The following is a 16,571-nucleotide window of genomic DNA, read 5'->3' as shown; positions in this document are numbered from 1 at the left end:
TTCCAGCCTGTTCGCAAACCACCTTCCGAAGTGAGGTTTCCCGCCATTTAACTTAAAGAAGTGAAGGTCTTTCCTCCCAGATTCTCTACACTCGTGGGAGGCCCAAGCCCACACGAGGCGAGCAGCGGAACGCCCAGGGCAGCAGACTGCATCATGATCCCCAGGACTGAGCAAAAAGGTGACATCAAATTGGTAGATAAGCGTTTAGCACCAGCCGAAAGGCGGGAGGGCGAAAACGCCCACTGCAAAGCGAAAACCAGCCAGGTCGCGCGCGGGCCCAGCGCCCACGGTGGGAGGAGGGAGGGCGGCCGTTGAGGGGAGGAGCGAGGGTTGAGGGCGGAGGGCGGGTTCGCTCCAACTCGACTCCGGATTGGTCGGGCCCAGAGAGCCGAGTGACGTCAGCCGGCGAGAACGTCTGATTTGTGTGGTGGGCGCGGGCAGCCGGCGGAGGCGTATTACGCAGGCGCAGCTGGTCGGCTCATTTCCCCCTGGCGCTTCTGCCAAGCTCTGGCGGACAAGTCTCGACATCGTGCGCCCCCCCCCCCCCCCGACTCCGGGACCGCTCCCTCCCCCTTCTCGGCGTAGTCGAAGATAAACAATAGTTGGCCGGCGAGCGCCGAGTGTGTATCCCGCCGCCGGATTCGGCGGGCTGCGTGGGACCGGCGGGATCTCGGCCAGCCGGCCATGGCGGGGCTGTACTCTCTGGGAGTGAGCGTCTTCTCAGACCAGGGCGGGAGGAAGTACATGGAGGACGTTACTCAGATCGTGGTGGAGCCCGAGCCCACGGCTGAAGAAGAGCCCTCGCCGCGGCGGTCTCTCTCTCAGCCGTTGCCTCCGCAGCGGTCACCGCTGGCTCTTCCTGGCGGCGAAATCTCGGGGAAAGGCCCGGCGGTGGCAGCCCGAGAGGCTCGCGACGCGCCGCCGGACGCCGGGGCCTCGCCGGCTCCCGGCTGCTGCTGCCGCCGCCGTTCCTCGGTGGCCTTTTTCGCCGTGTGCGACGGGCACGGCGGGCGGGAGGCGGCACAGTTTGCCCGGGAGCACTTGTGGGGTTTCATCAAGAAGCAGAAGGGCTTCACCTCTTCCGAGCCGGCGAAGGTGTGCGCTGCCATCCGCAAAGGCTTCCTCGCTTGTCATCTCGCCATGTGGAAGAAATTGGGTAAGTTCCCCAGCTTGTTTGGCGCCCGCCTCTTTTTCAGGCAGTTTGGGGCCTTTTTAGCGCCAGTCCCGCGGTCCCCCGGCACGGAGAGCGCTCTCAGTGTCCATCGATGGGAGAGAAGACTTTTCTGGGTCTCAGCGCTCTTTCCAGGGTGGAGGTGCGGGCAAACAAAGTGGCTTTGGGAAGGATAGGATTGTTGTCTCCCTTCAAACGCTCATCGCTTTATTTCCAACACCCCCCCCCGCCCCCGCCAAGGATCAATGGGGAGCAATCCTCTCCCTTCGCGACTTCACTTTGGTGGCCGCCAGCGGAAACGTGTTTGAAACCTGGCGCCAGATTTTGGCCAAAAGATGCACTGAAGACACGTTGCTATCTGGGACAGGCGAAGGAAGCGGGAGGTGGCAAAAATTAGACGAGATCGGGTGCGTTCAGGGTGGTATGGCTGTAGACAAGACGGCAAAAATTAGAGTGTTTCCTTCCGATCTGTCATAATTTTGCTGTTGAAGGACTTGCCCCTGTCGGTTGCCTCCTACTGGTGGTGTCAGTCTTCCAGAATTGATCCTGGGTGGCTGGTAGTTGGAGTAAACTGTTGGATAATTCAGAAAGGCTAAAAAGTTATCATCTAGCGACTTAAAGTCTTGGAAGGAATTCGCTGTGGTGGTCATGAAATGTTTCTAAGATCTTTATGCTTGTCCGGCTTATGAAAAACAAAAGCGCGGAATGCGTTCCTACTGCTTAAACCGGCCGGGTTAAGGCGATGTGTTAAATTCACCTAGGGCTTTTTAAGAATGCACTCCCCCCCCCCCCACCCTTTGGTAGTTGCCTTAGCTAATTGCTGTCAGATCGTTCTCCACAGTTCCTAGTTAAAAGTACTTGCAAATTTTAGCTGCCCGTCAAAGTAGCAAGAGATAAGGAATTACTGATGTGCCAAAAGGAGAGACCTTCATTTCTAAAAATTTGGTGTAGTTGTAGTTTCATCTAAGCTTTAAGTGTTCTCTAAAGCAGTCTGTGTTCCTGTACCCAACATATGTTATCATACAGAGTTATAATTGCTTACCCATTGCTGTGAATGAATGGTCTGAATCTTTTTTTAAGAGAAAAGGTAATACTACTTCTGTCATTTTAAAAAGTCCTGTGGTTTATGGTAGAATAGTGTTGCTTTATTTTCAGCAGAGGGACAGAGACATAGAGAAGAGTGTAAAGGTTGGTCAAATACAGAACATTTTAAAAAGGTATTGTCATAGAGTTGTAGAGTAGCTTCTTTCAAAGTCTCTTTTCTATTTGCCTGGCTTTCTGCCAGGAATTATTTGATTGACTCATAGAACAACCAGTCCGCCGGTGGGAGGCGTTTTCCATCCAATCCCAGAGGTCCCTATTGTGGATTTGTTTTGTTTCTGTGTAGGCAGAGCACAGCTGAAAGCACCAGCAGTATATTCCAGAAATTTGTCATTTCATTGCTTGCAGGGCAAGTAGGAGTGGACAGCAAGACAAGATAGAGGAGGATTAGACACAAAGAACGATTTAGAGTCCTGTTTATTTTGCAGCACACTTGGGGCAACGTGAATTTGCCATATGTTTTCACTAAAAGGATAAAGTATAAACCCTGTTACTTGAACATATTTTTTAATAAAGCAGAAACCATGCTGTTAAATGTGGAATGTGTATGTTTTTTGATATATATGTACTTTTTGAACCAAGATTTATACACCAAATGTTAAAGTTTGCTTTGTTCCACAGTTAACATCGTACTGCATCATCAAAACTTGAATTAAAAAAAAAAAAAAAAGTATGCTGAGCATATGGAAGTCTTGACACAGGAAACTCCCTGTGTCGAGTTTCCACTTTTGTAGTTCTCAATTGGTTATTGTAGTGGTTCTCAAACTTTTTGCTCTCAGAACCCTTTGTACTCAAAAATGATTTAGGGTCCTAAACAGCTTTTGTTGATGTGGGCTACATCTATCATCTTTACTGTTTGAGAAGTTAAAACAGAAATTTTAAAAATATTTATTAATCTATTAAAAATAAACTTATTGTATGTTGACATTTTTAAGTGAAAAATCAATTTTTCCCCCAAATAAAAAATATTGAAATAAGAAATATTCTCATCTCTGCCTCTGCATTCAGTCTATTATGCTATGTTTTCTGGTGAAGTATGTAAAGGAAAGGCAGTCTCACACACATATATAGTAGGAAAAGGGAGGAATAGTTTGTCTTTTCAGATAGTTGTGGATATTCTATACCAAAGTGGTAGTTTCTTAAGACTAGTCAAAATAGAATCTGAAACCTCATCAATGAACTTTTCTATTTTTACATTAAGAGCCATTGGTCTGTCTTGCACTTTGAATCAATTTTTTTACCCACGTGTGATTTTGTGACATGGTGCATTAGTCTTTTGGAAAATAATGGTTCACTGAATTATGCGGCTCTTCCAAGTATTGATGCATTTCATTATACAATACTAAAGTATCCACATTTGTTAATATCACTGATCTCTTCAGAAAAGTCTTAAGATTGGGAAGTTATCAAGTTCATTGTAGTGGACACACATATTCTAAAATACGAGGTTTTGGGATTTCCCTGGCAGTCCAGTGGTTAAGACTCTGCGCTTCCAATGCAGGGGGTGTGAGTTTGATCCCTGGTGGGGGAACTAAGATCCCATATGCCACATGGTACGGCCTAAATAAATAAATAAATAAAATAAGAGGTTTTAAGCAGCAGTTAGAAATTTATCACTGGCAACAAATACTGTCAGTTGTTTCTCTTGAAATGAAAAACTCACTTTGTTCATTTTGAAGAAAATGTACGCTAAATGGCCAAGTCGCCATCTTTTTTTTTTTTTTTTTGGCCGCGCCATGTTGCTTGCAGGATCTCAGTTTCCCGACCAAGGGACACGGCAGTGAAAGGCCAGAATCCTAACCACTAGGCCATCAGGAACTCCCTGCCCAAGTCTTATTAACCCATTTTATCAGTCTTTCAAGTAAAAATGATGGTCTGTTAAAATTGTGGCTACTTCATTTCATAACTCACACAATCACAAGTGCTTTTCCTCTATACAGCCATAGTATGCAACAGAAGTCTATTATGCAGCTTCTCTTCTTGTCTTACAGAATGTTAAAAAGATGTGTATTCATGGGTGGAAGTTTAATAAAATTAATTTTTATTGCGTCATCAAGGACATTCTTAAGTTAAACTGGTTTGCCTTTTTTTTTTTTTTAAGTTGTGAGTGGCTATGGTGAGTACAGTGATTACTAGTTCACGTTGGTACCACTGTCTTGACGACTCCTGCTAAGGCACCAGCAGTTTTACTAAGCACTGCTTTTTTTTTTTTTTTAAGATTTATTTTTAAATTTATTTATTTTTGGCTGAGTTGGATATTAGTTGCAGCTCGCGGGATCTTTCGTTGTGGCGTGCGGGCTCTTTGTTGTGGTGCGCTGGCTTCTCTCTAGTTGTGGCGGCGGGTTTTCTCTTCTCTAATTGTGGCGAGCAGGCTCGAGGGCGCGTGGGCTCTTTAGTTTGTGGCACGCGGGCTCTAGTTGAGGCGCGCGAGCTCAGTAGTTGTGGCACGCGGGCTTAATAGTTGTCCCGTGGCATGTGGGATCTTAGCTGCCTGACCAGGGATCAAACCCATGTCCCCTGCATTGCAAGGCGGATTCTTTACCACTGGACCACCAGGGAAATCCCCTAACCACTGCTTTTGAACCATCAGTGCAGGTATCAACACAGTGCAAAGGGCAAGTAAACTCAGAATTATTAAGAAAATAGTTTTGGCCTTGTGGAATCCCTGTAAATATCACTCATACCGTTGTGAGGTAACTGCTGTGTTTTATCTGCCTCTCAGCTAAATCTTGACGTCTTTGGGGGCAAAGATACCGCCTTACATATCTTATAATCTCTTAGGGCTAACCGTGCAATTCCTTGCCCAAAGTAGCTGCTAGTTTAGTTGAATTTCTGTGGGTGTAATGGTTAAATTGGCTTTCTTACTTTTTCTTTAATTAAAAAAACTTCCCGCTTTAAAAATTGTAAAATACACAGATTTACCATTTTAGCCAATTTTATGTGTACAGTTTAGTGGCATCAAGTACATTCTCAATATTTTGCAATAGTCACCACTGTCCATTTTCAGAACTTGTCCATTACCCAAATGGAAATTCTGTACCCATTCAACAGTAATTCTCCATTATCCTCTTACCCAGTCCCTAGTAAACCTCTATTTTACTTTCCATTGCTATTAATTCACCTATTCTAGGTACCTCATGTAAGCGGAATCATACAGTATTTGTCCTTTTTGTGTCTTATTTCATTTAGCTTAATGTCTTTAAGGTTCGTCCACATTGTACCATGTATCAGAATTTTCTTCCTTTTTAAGGCTGAATAATATTCCACTGTATATATACACCACATTATGTTTATCCATTCGTCTATTGATAGACATTTGGGTTGTTTCCACCTTTTGGCTGTTATGAATAATGCTACTGTGAACATAGGTATACAAGTATCTGTTTGATTCTCTCTTTTCATTTCTTTTGGGTCTAAACCTGGAATTGGAATGGCTTGGACATTTGGTAATTCTGTATTTAACTTTCTGAGGAATCACCAAACTGTCTTCACAGCAGGTTCACTGTTTTACATTGCCACAAGCAGTACTACAAGGGTCCTGATTTCTCCACATTCTTGCCAACACTCGATATTTTTCTTTTCTTAAAAAATAATAGCCATATTAATGGGTGTGAAGGGCTTTCTTATATTTTTAAAGAATACCTTCTTTGTCTTCCTAAGCCTTTTTTTTGGCCCGCGTGGCATGCGGGATTTCCCCAACCAGGTATAGAACCCGCGCCCCCTGCATTGGGAGCACAGAGTCTTAACCACTGGACCACCAGGGAAGTCCCCTAAGCCCTTATTGAGCTTGACCTCTCTAGCATTGTTCTAGTGCTTGTGTACTCTTGCCAAATAAAAAAGGAAAACATAATTTATCCAAAAATTTTTATATGACTTATTTTTATCTTGAGGCTGGGGGATTTGATAAATATAGCATGGAGTGAGAGAGTATGTGAATATATCGTTTTTTTTTTTTTTTTTTGGCCATGCCATGCGGCTTGTGGGATCTTAGTTCCCTGACCAGGGATAGAACCTGGACCCCTGGCAGTGGAAGCGGGGAGTCCTAACCAACTGGACTGCCAGGGAATTCCCAACATATCCTTTTTTTTTTTTTTTTTTCTCCAACATATCCTTTTTTAAAAGTAATTTTTTTCATATTTTTATTACTTCTTGATCTTAAGTTACAGTATGTGCCTGATTTATGTATTTTCCTATGTCTGGATTTACTGTTCTTGTGTTATGCTTGCCTTCTAAGAAATAATGTTTCAAAGTTTGTGTGTGCTTCTTTAGGTTTATTCGTTTGAAATAATGTTCTTATTATCCTTTTCTTTTGATAGTTCAGAGAAGATAGTGAACAACATGCAGCTTTTATTCCTTTGAGCCATAGTTCATTGACTTATGTTATCAAGAGAGCCATTAGAAAGATAATGACATACTCTTGAAATAAATGTAGTGTGATCTCTGATGTGATTACAGGAAATTTGCCACAGTATTTGTAAAGGAAGATGAAATATGGGACATTTTGTTTTTTTAATTTGTTCAAATGAAAATCAGAGCATTTACTTAAAAGAATATGGCCAAATGAATGAATTATGAAGAAGCTGGTCCTAACCTAAATTGTTGGTTCTGGTTTTGGCACATAGTTTTCATTATCTTAAGTTTAAAGACAGAGACAGAGACGGACAAATGCAGAAGAGGGGTGGAAGGGGTAAAGGGAAAGACAGGGAAAGCCAGATAGAACTAAACTGGAAGAAAACCTTTATTAAATCATAGAATTTTAAACCTGTATCTTTATTTTAGTTTGATATTTCTCAGTTTTTACCATCAAGGACCTTCACCCTCTCACACATCACATGGTCTGAATGAGTTTGCCATATTTATCAAGTACCAGTTTTTTCCATTTTTGTTAATCAGTCATTACTTTCAATCAGTATTAGCAAATCTCTGCTACATGTTGTTGCATATATCTATAGTTCATTCCTTTTTTTATTACCGAGTAGTATGCTGTTGTCTAGATATACCACAATTTGTTTATCCATTCACCTATTTTATATATATATATTTAGGCTGCGTTGGGTCTTTGTTGCTGCACGTGGGCTTACTCTAGTTGTGGTGAGCGGGCTTCTAACTGTGGTGGCTTCTCTTGTTGTGGAGCACGGGCTCTAGGTGCACGGGCTTCAGTAGTTGTGGCACACGGGCTCAGTATTTGTGGCTCGCAGGCTCTAGAGCACAGGCTCAGTAGCTGTGGTGCACGGGCTTAGCGCTCCGCGGCATGTGGGATCTTCCCGGACCAGGGCTTGAACCCGTGTCCCCTGCATTGGCAGGCAGATTCTCAACCACTGCGCCACCAGGGAAGCCCCATATTTTTTTTTAAATGTAAAAGGAATGATAGAACCCGAAAATCTCATTTGGTAACCATCATAATAATTGATTCAGCCAAGAAACATCAATAAATGCTACAACTAGTAGGTAAAACTTTGAGGAACAGAATTGCTATATTACTTTCCTAGAGGTGCTGTAACAAATTAGCACAAATTGGGTGGCTTAAAACCACAGAAATTTATTCTCTCATGGTTCTGGAGGCCAGAAGTCTGAAATCCAGGTGTGAGCAGGGTTGATTCCTTTTTGGAGGTCTGAGGGAGAATCTGTTCCATGCTCTCCCCTAGCTTCTGGTGGCTGGCAGCAATCCTTGTCATTTCTTGGCTTGTAGATGCATCACCCAGTCTTCACTATCTTTATATTGGCCTCCTCTGTGTCTTCTCCTCTTCTCTTCTCTTTTAAGGACACTTGTCTTTGGACTTAGGGCCCACTGTAATCCAGGGTGATCTCTTCTTAAGATCTTTAACCTAATTACATCTGCAAAGATCCTTTTCCCAAATAAGGTCACATTCACAGGTTCTGGGTGAGCATATCTTTTATTGAAGTTGCGGGGGGGCACCACTCAACCCACTCCAAGGATATTTATATCGTCTCAGATAATCTCCCTATGAACACTTTTTAATTACAAAAGGAAAAGGATTATAGGGGGAAACCTGGTAGACAGCACCTTAATTGAGTGATCAAGAGTATCATCACTTTTAATGGGACAAATTGAAATTGTATACTGCCTGCAGGGAGAAGATCATATTTAATACTTCTGTGATATTCCTGCCAAAAATGTGTAATCTGATTACAAACATGAGGAAACATGAAACAAACCCAAACTGTGAGACATTCTTGAAATGACTGGCCAAGTACTCCTAAAAAGCATCAAGGAAACACTGAGGAATTGTTCCAGATTGGAAGAGAATAAAGATACATAATAAGTAAATATAACAAGGGATCCTGAATTTTATCCTTTTACTATAAAGCATATTGTTAGGATAGTTGATGAAATTTGCATGAGATATATGGATTAGATGGTTGTATGGTATCAATGTTAATTTCCTGATTTGGATGGTGTATTATAGGAATTAGATACTATAATAGTATTTGGGAGTGACGGTATATTTTGTTGGCAGTTTGCTTTCTGTTGGTTCAAGAAAAAAATTCTTTGGATTATTCTTGGGGGAAAAAAAAAAAAGTAAACCTGAAGAAGCAGGTCTCAGATCAGAAACCTTGGATACCTCCAGGAACCTAGGTAGCAGTTTCATCGAGCCCTGCTTCTGGATGCATACCAGGCTATATTTATTTGTTTCAGTACAGAGAATAAGTCAGAAACTTGCAGCAGCATTTGGAATCACCATTTGATTATAATTCCGTGTCATTTTCCAAGAGCTATCAGACTTTTGCAGTGGTCAAATTATAGAATGGAATATATCTCATCACCACCTCAGCTCATGTTTTAATGGTGACACCAATCTTTGTTATTCTTTGAGAGATGTGATAACGCTTTTAATTTTCTATTTTGGAAGAGAGTATCATTGGTGGTCTTGCACTTGGCCTTTTCTACCCTAATAGGCTTTTGAGCAATCAATGAAGAGCTATGACGGGAAGCTATTAGTTGCTGAGGTTATTTGGGGACCAAACTAGCTGTGGCATAGGTTTGGGATTCCATTGGTTCTGAGGTGGACTGTATTGAAAGTCCTATTTAGTACCTGACCTCCATGAGGCTTAGCTCTTATCAGTGGACTGTGGCTGTGTTCTGTAGCCCCAGAATTATTATCTTAGAGCCATCGTTCAGTAGTTACTCAATGTTGTGGTTATTTCTTTTTCCTTGGTGTATAGCTACATGTGAAAATGGCCACATATCACTTTGAAGAAGGTTAACAATTCTTTAACTAAACTTGGAAGATTTTCTTTTTGTTTTTTGTTTTGTTCCCTGTTTTTTTGTGAAAGACCATTCTGCAGATCCAATTTTTCTTCTGCCCTGTTGTCAGCGAGGTAACCGTACCAGATTTTCTTTGGGTAATTAACTGCTCCTATCTGATCTCTGTCACCTCAGGGTTCTCCCATCCACAGAGATCAGGGAACCCATTTTCATTGCAGCCTCTTCCCTTAGTATTTCTTGCCTAGACAGAAGAGTCAGTAAAATGTGTTTAAAAGATTTTAGTGTACCATATATAAAATAGACAAACAATAAGGATTTACTGTATAGCACAGGGAATATATTCAATATCTTGTAATAACCTATAATGGAAAATAATAATAATAAAGAACATATAGGGACTTCCCTGGTGGTCCAGTGGTTAAGGCTCCGTGCTTCCGGGCTTCCCTGGTGGCGCAGTGGTTAAGAATCCGCCTGCCAATGCAGGGGACACGGGTTCAAGACCTGGTCTGGGAAGATCCCACATGCCGTGGAGCAACTAAGCCGGTGCGTCACAACTACTGAGCCTGCGCTCTAGAGCCCGCGAGCCACAACTACTGAAGCCCACATGCCATAACTACTGAAGCCTGTGCACCTAGAGCCTGTGCTCTGCAACAAGAGAAGCCCTCGCAATGAGAAGCCCCCACAGTGAGAAGCCCCGGCTCGCTGCTACTAAAGAAAGCCCACGCAGAGCAACGAAGACCCAATGCAGGCAAGCAAGCAAGCAAGCAAGCAAGCAATAAATAAATAAATAATAAATATTTAAAAAAAAAATCTGCCTGCCAATGCTGGAGACACAGGTTCAAGCCCTGGTCCGGGAAGATCTCACATGCCACGGAGCAACTAAGCCCGTGTGCCACAACTACTGAGCCTGCGCTCTAGAGCCTGCGAGCCACAACTCATGAGCCCATGTACCACAACTACTGAAGCCCGTGCACCTAGAGCCTGTGCTCCGCAACAAGAGAAGCCACCGCAATGAGGAGGCTGCGCACCGCAACTTAGAGTAGCCCCTCGCTCGCCGCAACTAGAGAAAGCCTGCACACAGCAACGAAGACCCAACGCAGCCAAAAAAAAAAAATAATAATAATAATAAATTAAGGGAAAAAAAGGACTTCGCTTCCACTGCAGGGGGCACCGGTTCAATCCCTGGTGGGGGAACTAAGATGCCACATGCCACATGGCGTGGCCAAAAAAAAAAAAATATATATATATATATATATATGTATGTATGTATGTATATATATATATATATATATACACATATATATATAATTATAACCAAATCACTTTTTTTATAACAATGTTTTTTTTCAATTTATTTATTTTATTTATTTATTTTTGGCTGCACTGGGTCTTCATTGCTGCACACAGGATTTTTCTAGTTGTGGCGAGAGGGGGCTACTCTTTGTTGTGGTGCGCAGGCTTCTCATTGCCGTGGCTTCTCTTGTTGTGGAGCACGGGATCTAGGCAGGCTTCAGTAGTTGTGGTTCGTGGGCCCTAGAGTGCAGGCTCAGTAGTTGTGGCGCATGGGCTTAGTTGCTCCGAGGCATGTGGGATCTTCCCGGACCAGGGCACGAACCTGTGTCCCGTGCATTGGCAGGCAGATCCTTAACCACTGCGCCACCAAGGAAGTCCTTAGTCTTTGTTTTAATGACTTAATGCACATTTTCTAAGGGATACTTAAGTCGGAGTTCATATACTATCTGATACTGTCTTTTTAATATGCTCCTAGTTTTAAGTCATTTTTTTTAAATTAAAAGATTAAAATGTAAAGTAGAAAACAAGAAAGGCTAACTAAGGAAGACAAATTAAAGAGGTAGCTTCCTTAATATATAAATTTATTGCAGTTTCAATCAGAACCTCCACAGGGTTTGTTTTTTAATTTTGCAAGTTGCTTCTGAAGTTCATATGGAAAAATACTTGAGAATATTGAAAAAGAAGAATAATTGGTGGATACTTAAACTCCCTATTATTAAAAAGCACCATAAATAGATTAGTAGGATGAGTCCAGAAATAGATCTGAGGCAAAATGTAACATATGATAAAAGGTGACATTTCAAATGAATAGGGAAAGCATGGATTATTCAGTATTTTTAGATCATTGTGGAATATCTTTCGTATGTTAGTGCTTTTGACAAAAAATGTGATTTAAATATTAACATTGCTTTGAATATCCTTTTTATTTTTAGCTTTTTTTCTCCTTTTTCATCTCGTTTTAGGTGCTTTTTGCAAACAGCTAAATTACTTGTATGCTGTAGGTAAATTTTGTTTTCTGAATGTGGTTAAGAACCCTTGTTTCTGGGAGTTCACTTCGTTCGCATTTATTATGATAATAGATTTTTTTTTTCAGGTTCTTAGCTGCAGAAGACAATGTTTTCTAGTTTTATTTTTTTAAAAAAAGGAAAAAAGAAAATGCTTTAGCAAGAGCTATAGTTAACCCATAAAATAATTGAAAGGGCTAAAGAAACATACACCATACTCTACGCTGGGCTTCTGGAAATGACGTCTGTAACCAGACTGCAAAACTGCATGGGCTAGGGAGCTGTCTGCTGTGATCTGTTTGCAAAATTGATGCCTTCTTCCTGCTGCTTGTTTTTCTTTTAACTTAAAAAAGGTGTGAAATATAACATAGCATGCATACATAAAAGGCCATAAAACATAAATGTACACTTTAATAAATAATCATAAAATGAACACCATCCAGTTACAAAAGAGAACATTGCCTGTACACCAGAAGCCCCTGTATGCCCTTTCTGATCTCATATTTCTGTCTTCCCCCAAGAGGCAACCACGATCTTGACTTTGTGATTATAGGTCTGTAGTGATTTACTTATTTTTCTTAATAGTTTTACCTCTTGTCTGTAAATATGATAGTGTTTTTTTTTTCTGAAGAAAATCATGATGAATGTATTCTTTTATCTCATCCTTCTTGTGAGATTCTCACCCATTATATGTAGTATATAGTCTGTTGTTATGTTGAAGGACATTTGAGCTGTTGCCCATTTTTAGCCCATATGAACAGTGCTGCTATGAACATTCATACGTATTGTGTGTCATGAATTTATGCTGTATACCAGTGGGTAGTGAGTAGTCAAGAGTATACGTATCTTCACCTTTACCATATAATGCCTAGATGTTTTCTAAAGTAGTTGTACCAGTTTATACTCCTACCAGTAGTTGATGATAGAACATGTTACTCCACATTCTTAACTTACTCTTGTCAAACTTTAATTTATGCAGCAATCTGATAATTATGTTGTGGTATCTCATTATGGCTTTTATTTTTTAATTAATTTATTTATTGAGTTATTTATTTATTTATGGCTGTGTTGGGTCTTCATTGCTGAGCACGGGCTTTTCTCTAGTTGTGGAGAGTGGGGGCTACTCTTCGTTGCGGTGCGCAGGCTTCTCATTGAGGTGGCTTCCCTTGTTGCAGAGCATGGGCTCTAGGCGCGGGCTTCAGTAGTTGTGGCTCACGGGCTTTAGAGCGCAGGCTCAGTAGTTGTGGCACACGGGTTTAGTTGCTCTGCGGCATGTGGGATCTTCCCGGACCAGGGCTCGAACCCGTGTCCCCTGCATTGACAGGCGGATTCTTAACCACTGTGCCACCAGGGAAGTCCTCATTATGGCTTTTAGTTTGTATTTCCGTGATGATTAAAGAAGGCAAACACCTCTGCATGCTTTTTGGCTCTTTGGATTTCCTCATTTGTAAAAGCCTGTTCAGGTCCTTTATCCGTTTTTCTATTGAGTAGTCTTCTTGATTTGATTTGTTTTAGCATTTTATGTATTCTGGATACCATTCCTTTGGTGTGTATATATTACAAATATATCCTCTTCCATTCTGTGAGTTGTCTTTTCACTCTAGTAATCATATCTTTTGATGAACAGAAATTCTTAATTTTGATGGTAGTGCAACTTCACAATCATTTTCTTATATGGCTAGTCCATTCTTTGTCTTTAGGAAATCCTTCCCCACCTTGAGATCATAAATGTACTTTCTTGTGCATTTTCTAAGCATTTTAGCTTTGCTTTTCACGATAGGTCTTTAATGTACCTGGAATTGATTTTGTGTGTGTGTGTGTGTGTGTGTTTGGCATCAGGGACACAAAGTTGTTTGTTTGTTTTTTTAATTTTATCCCAGTTCCATTTATTGAATGTCTGTCCTTTCTCCACTGTTCATATGTCAAGTGTCTGAATATGCATGGATCTGTCTCTCTGCTCACTGTTGTATTTGTTCACTGGCTTTTACAACTTTTCCAAACAGGTCTTATTAGAGATTTGTTAGCACTGTTGGCAGATATAGCACACCTTTCGCTGTTATTGTGAATGGGATCTTTTTTTTTTTAAGTTACATTTTGTAATTTTTTGTTGCTGTTTTACAAAAATAGAATTCATATTTTATATAACTATTTATATCCAGTAACCTTATTGAACTTTATCAATACCAGTAATCTATCCACAAATGTTTTCTTTAGGGCCTTTTTTTTTTTTTTGGCAACTCCACTTGGTACCTCTCAGGCTGGTTGCTTTTCTTAAATACATAATGGTGATAACAACAAAAACTAATGTTTATTGAGCACTAACTATGTGTCTGGTACTGTTGCTGATAGTTTTACGTGTATATGCCTGTGTGTGTGAATTTCTAGCTTCATCAATATTGGTAGCTGTTCTGGTTTCCCTTAGCATTTGTGAAGGTCATTATTTCGTATACTGCAAGCAGCCCTCTGTTGTGAGTGACAGGTCACTCTGGAGGGTGAGTTCCATCTGTGGGATGGGATGGGATGGGGAGATGCACTGTAGTGTTCAAGAGATGGCTTTTCAGCATATATAATATTGGAAAAGAAAAGAACTAGTTAGCCCAAATATATTAGAGAAGCCTTGTGGCTATAAAAGTTGTGTGGCACCCGTCCATTTGGGGGGGGTGCTTATTTCTTCTCCCACATCCCCTTTGAGACCCTGTTGTCCCTATCAGCCGATGCACCACTTTTCTTAAAAGAGAGGTATTATAGTTACTGGCATCTTAGGAACTTAAATGTTTCACCTTTTACCATGCAGGGAGTTTAGGCACTGACCTAGCTCCTGCAGTTTTAAATGAATCTGCCAAGCTTTTACCATCCATTCCTGACTTCAGCCTTTGCCACTGCCTCTGAGTTTGAACTTTTCTGGAACTCTGTTAATGGGGAATACTGATGTCCTGCCTCCTGTACTGACTGTGCTTTTTCCTTATGTTGGATTACAAATTTTGCATTCTGATTTTTCCCTCAGTATAATTCCATTTGTTTAAAATTCCAGGAATTCCTCAGATTTTCTTATGACCCTTCTCTGTGTTTCATGACTGCTCTGGACTTTTTCTAATATTTATATTCTGTCCTTTCAGTAGGATTTTGATGGGGAGAATATGTCAGTGTTTTTGGACTTAGTTTGCTGTCTTGAACTGTAACTTGTAGTTTAATATTACAGAATATTTCAGAATTTTAAATGATAGTGAATATAATAATCAGTCAGTATAGGTTTTGGAATTAGGTATATGGGATCTTTGCCACTTAAAATACTTGAGTTATTTTGAGCAAATTTTGTAATCATTCAAAGTTTTGGTTTCCTCATCTGCGAAATGAAAATAATGAAACTAATCTTACCTATCACTTAGGTTTATTAGTATTATATGAGATAATACAATACATGTAAAGCTCTTAGCACAGAAAGTGATATCCAGTAAGCGCTCAATAAATGTTATTTATTAGGTTATGAATATTCAACAGTTGTTTCAAAAACAAATCCAGTAGCTTTTTCTGAAAATCTTCTTGAAGTGAAATTAATAAACAGATGATAAGCTGCTAGCAGTATGGTATCAAAACTTTTAACATATCCTTGCCACTAAATGTAATTAAGACTAAGACTTATGTGGAATTAGTAAATCTATGCTGTAACATTTTTCTCTTAGGATCGGCTTGATGGTCATAATATAATTGCATTATTTATAAAATTAATTTATTAATATGTGAATGAAGGGATTAATACAAGTCCTTCTTTAATACCTTTCAAAATATTTTTCTTAAATATTTTCCTATGCTAATTCAAATTTTAACAGGCTAATTCAAAATATGTTGGCATTTTTATTCTGCCACAGGATTAATGTATACACCTGAAAGAGTAAAATGTTTTATTTTTTATTACAGCAGAATGGCCAAAGACTATGACAGGTCTTCCCAGCACGTCAGGGACAACTGCCAGTGTGGTCATCATACGGGGCCTGAAGATGTATGTAGCTCATGTGGGTGACTCAGGGGTGGTTCTTGGAATTCAGGATGACCCAAAGGATGATTTTATCAGAGCTGTGGAGGTGACACAGGACCATAAGCCAGAACTTCCCAAGGAAAGAGAACGAATTGAAGGACTTGGTGGGAGGTAATTATTGTCCTATTTTGTCTTTCTTCTCTTGGTTCTATTTAGTCCTTTTCTGCTTTACTTACCAGATTTACCTACTTCTCCCTTTTAATGAAGTTACAGATTTTTAGTTTGCCTGATGAAGTACTCATGTATGTTCATATTTATCTTATTATTTTGAATTGACTGTTTTATTTCTGATAATGGCTCCAAAGGGAAATAATATTTTAATATTATTATTAAATAATAATAATAATATAAATAATAATAATAATATTTTGTTACTCAAGTAACAAAACATACAAGGATTTATTTAAAACCTTTTACATAAATACTGATCAGCATGCCCTTCAGAATCTGGACAGAGCAGCCCTTAGAGTTCCAGAGTAGGACAACTTGATGTTTATTTCTTTAGGCTGTGCTGGGTCTTAGGTGGTCTTTGTTGCGGCATGCATGCAGGATCTAGTTCCCCGACCAGGGATCGAACCCGGGCCCCTTGCACTGGGAGCTTCAAGTCCTACCCACTGGACCACCAGGGAAGTCCCCCAGAGTAGAACAATTTGAATCTGTCTTTGGGAATAGAATTCTGTTAGAATTAGCCTTTAGTTTTTCCCTTTGATTTCTAAGTCATATATGCTGCAAACCCGTTTC

The 16,571-nt window shown here is 40.5% G+C and overlaps 1 protein-coding gene across 1 annotated transcript in view; it reads left to right on the top strand.

Annotated features, from left to right (window-relative positions):
• Positions 1-427: 427 nt before the first annotated feature.
• PPM1D (protein phosphatase, Mg2+/Mn2+ dependent 1D) overlaps positions 428-16,571 on the top strand; it is a 52,193-nt gene continuing 36,049 nt past the window's right edge. The window contains exons 1-2 of the mRNA XM_082372035.1: positions 428-1,156; positions 15,713-15,941. Of these exons, the coding sequence (XP_082228161.1) occupies positions 685-1,156; positions 15,713-15,941 (701 nt within the window). The 5' untranslated portion in view covers positions 428-684. The remainder of the gene's footprint in view (positions 1,157-15,712; positions 15,942-16,571) is intronic.

The sequence above is a fragment of the Balaenoptera borealis genome (assembly GCF_965194805.1).
Source record: "Balaenoptera borealis genome assembly, chromosome: 20".
NCBI lineage: Eukaryota > Metazoa > Chordata > Mammalia > Artiodactyla > Balaenopteridae > Balaenoptera > Balaenoptera borealis.
The sequence above is the reverse complement of the archived record's forward strand: the minus strand, read 5'-3'. Positions and strand labels throughout refer to the sequence as shown.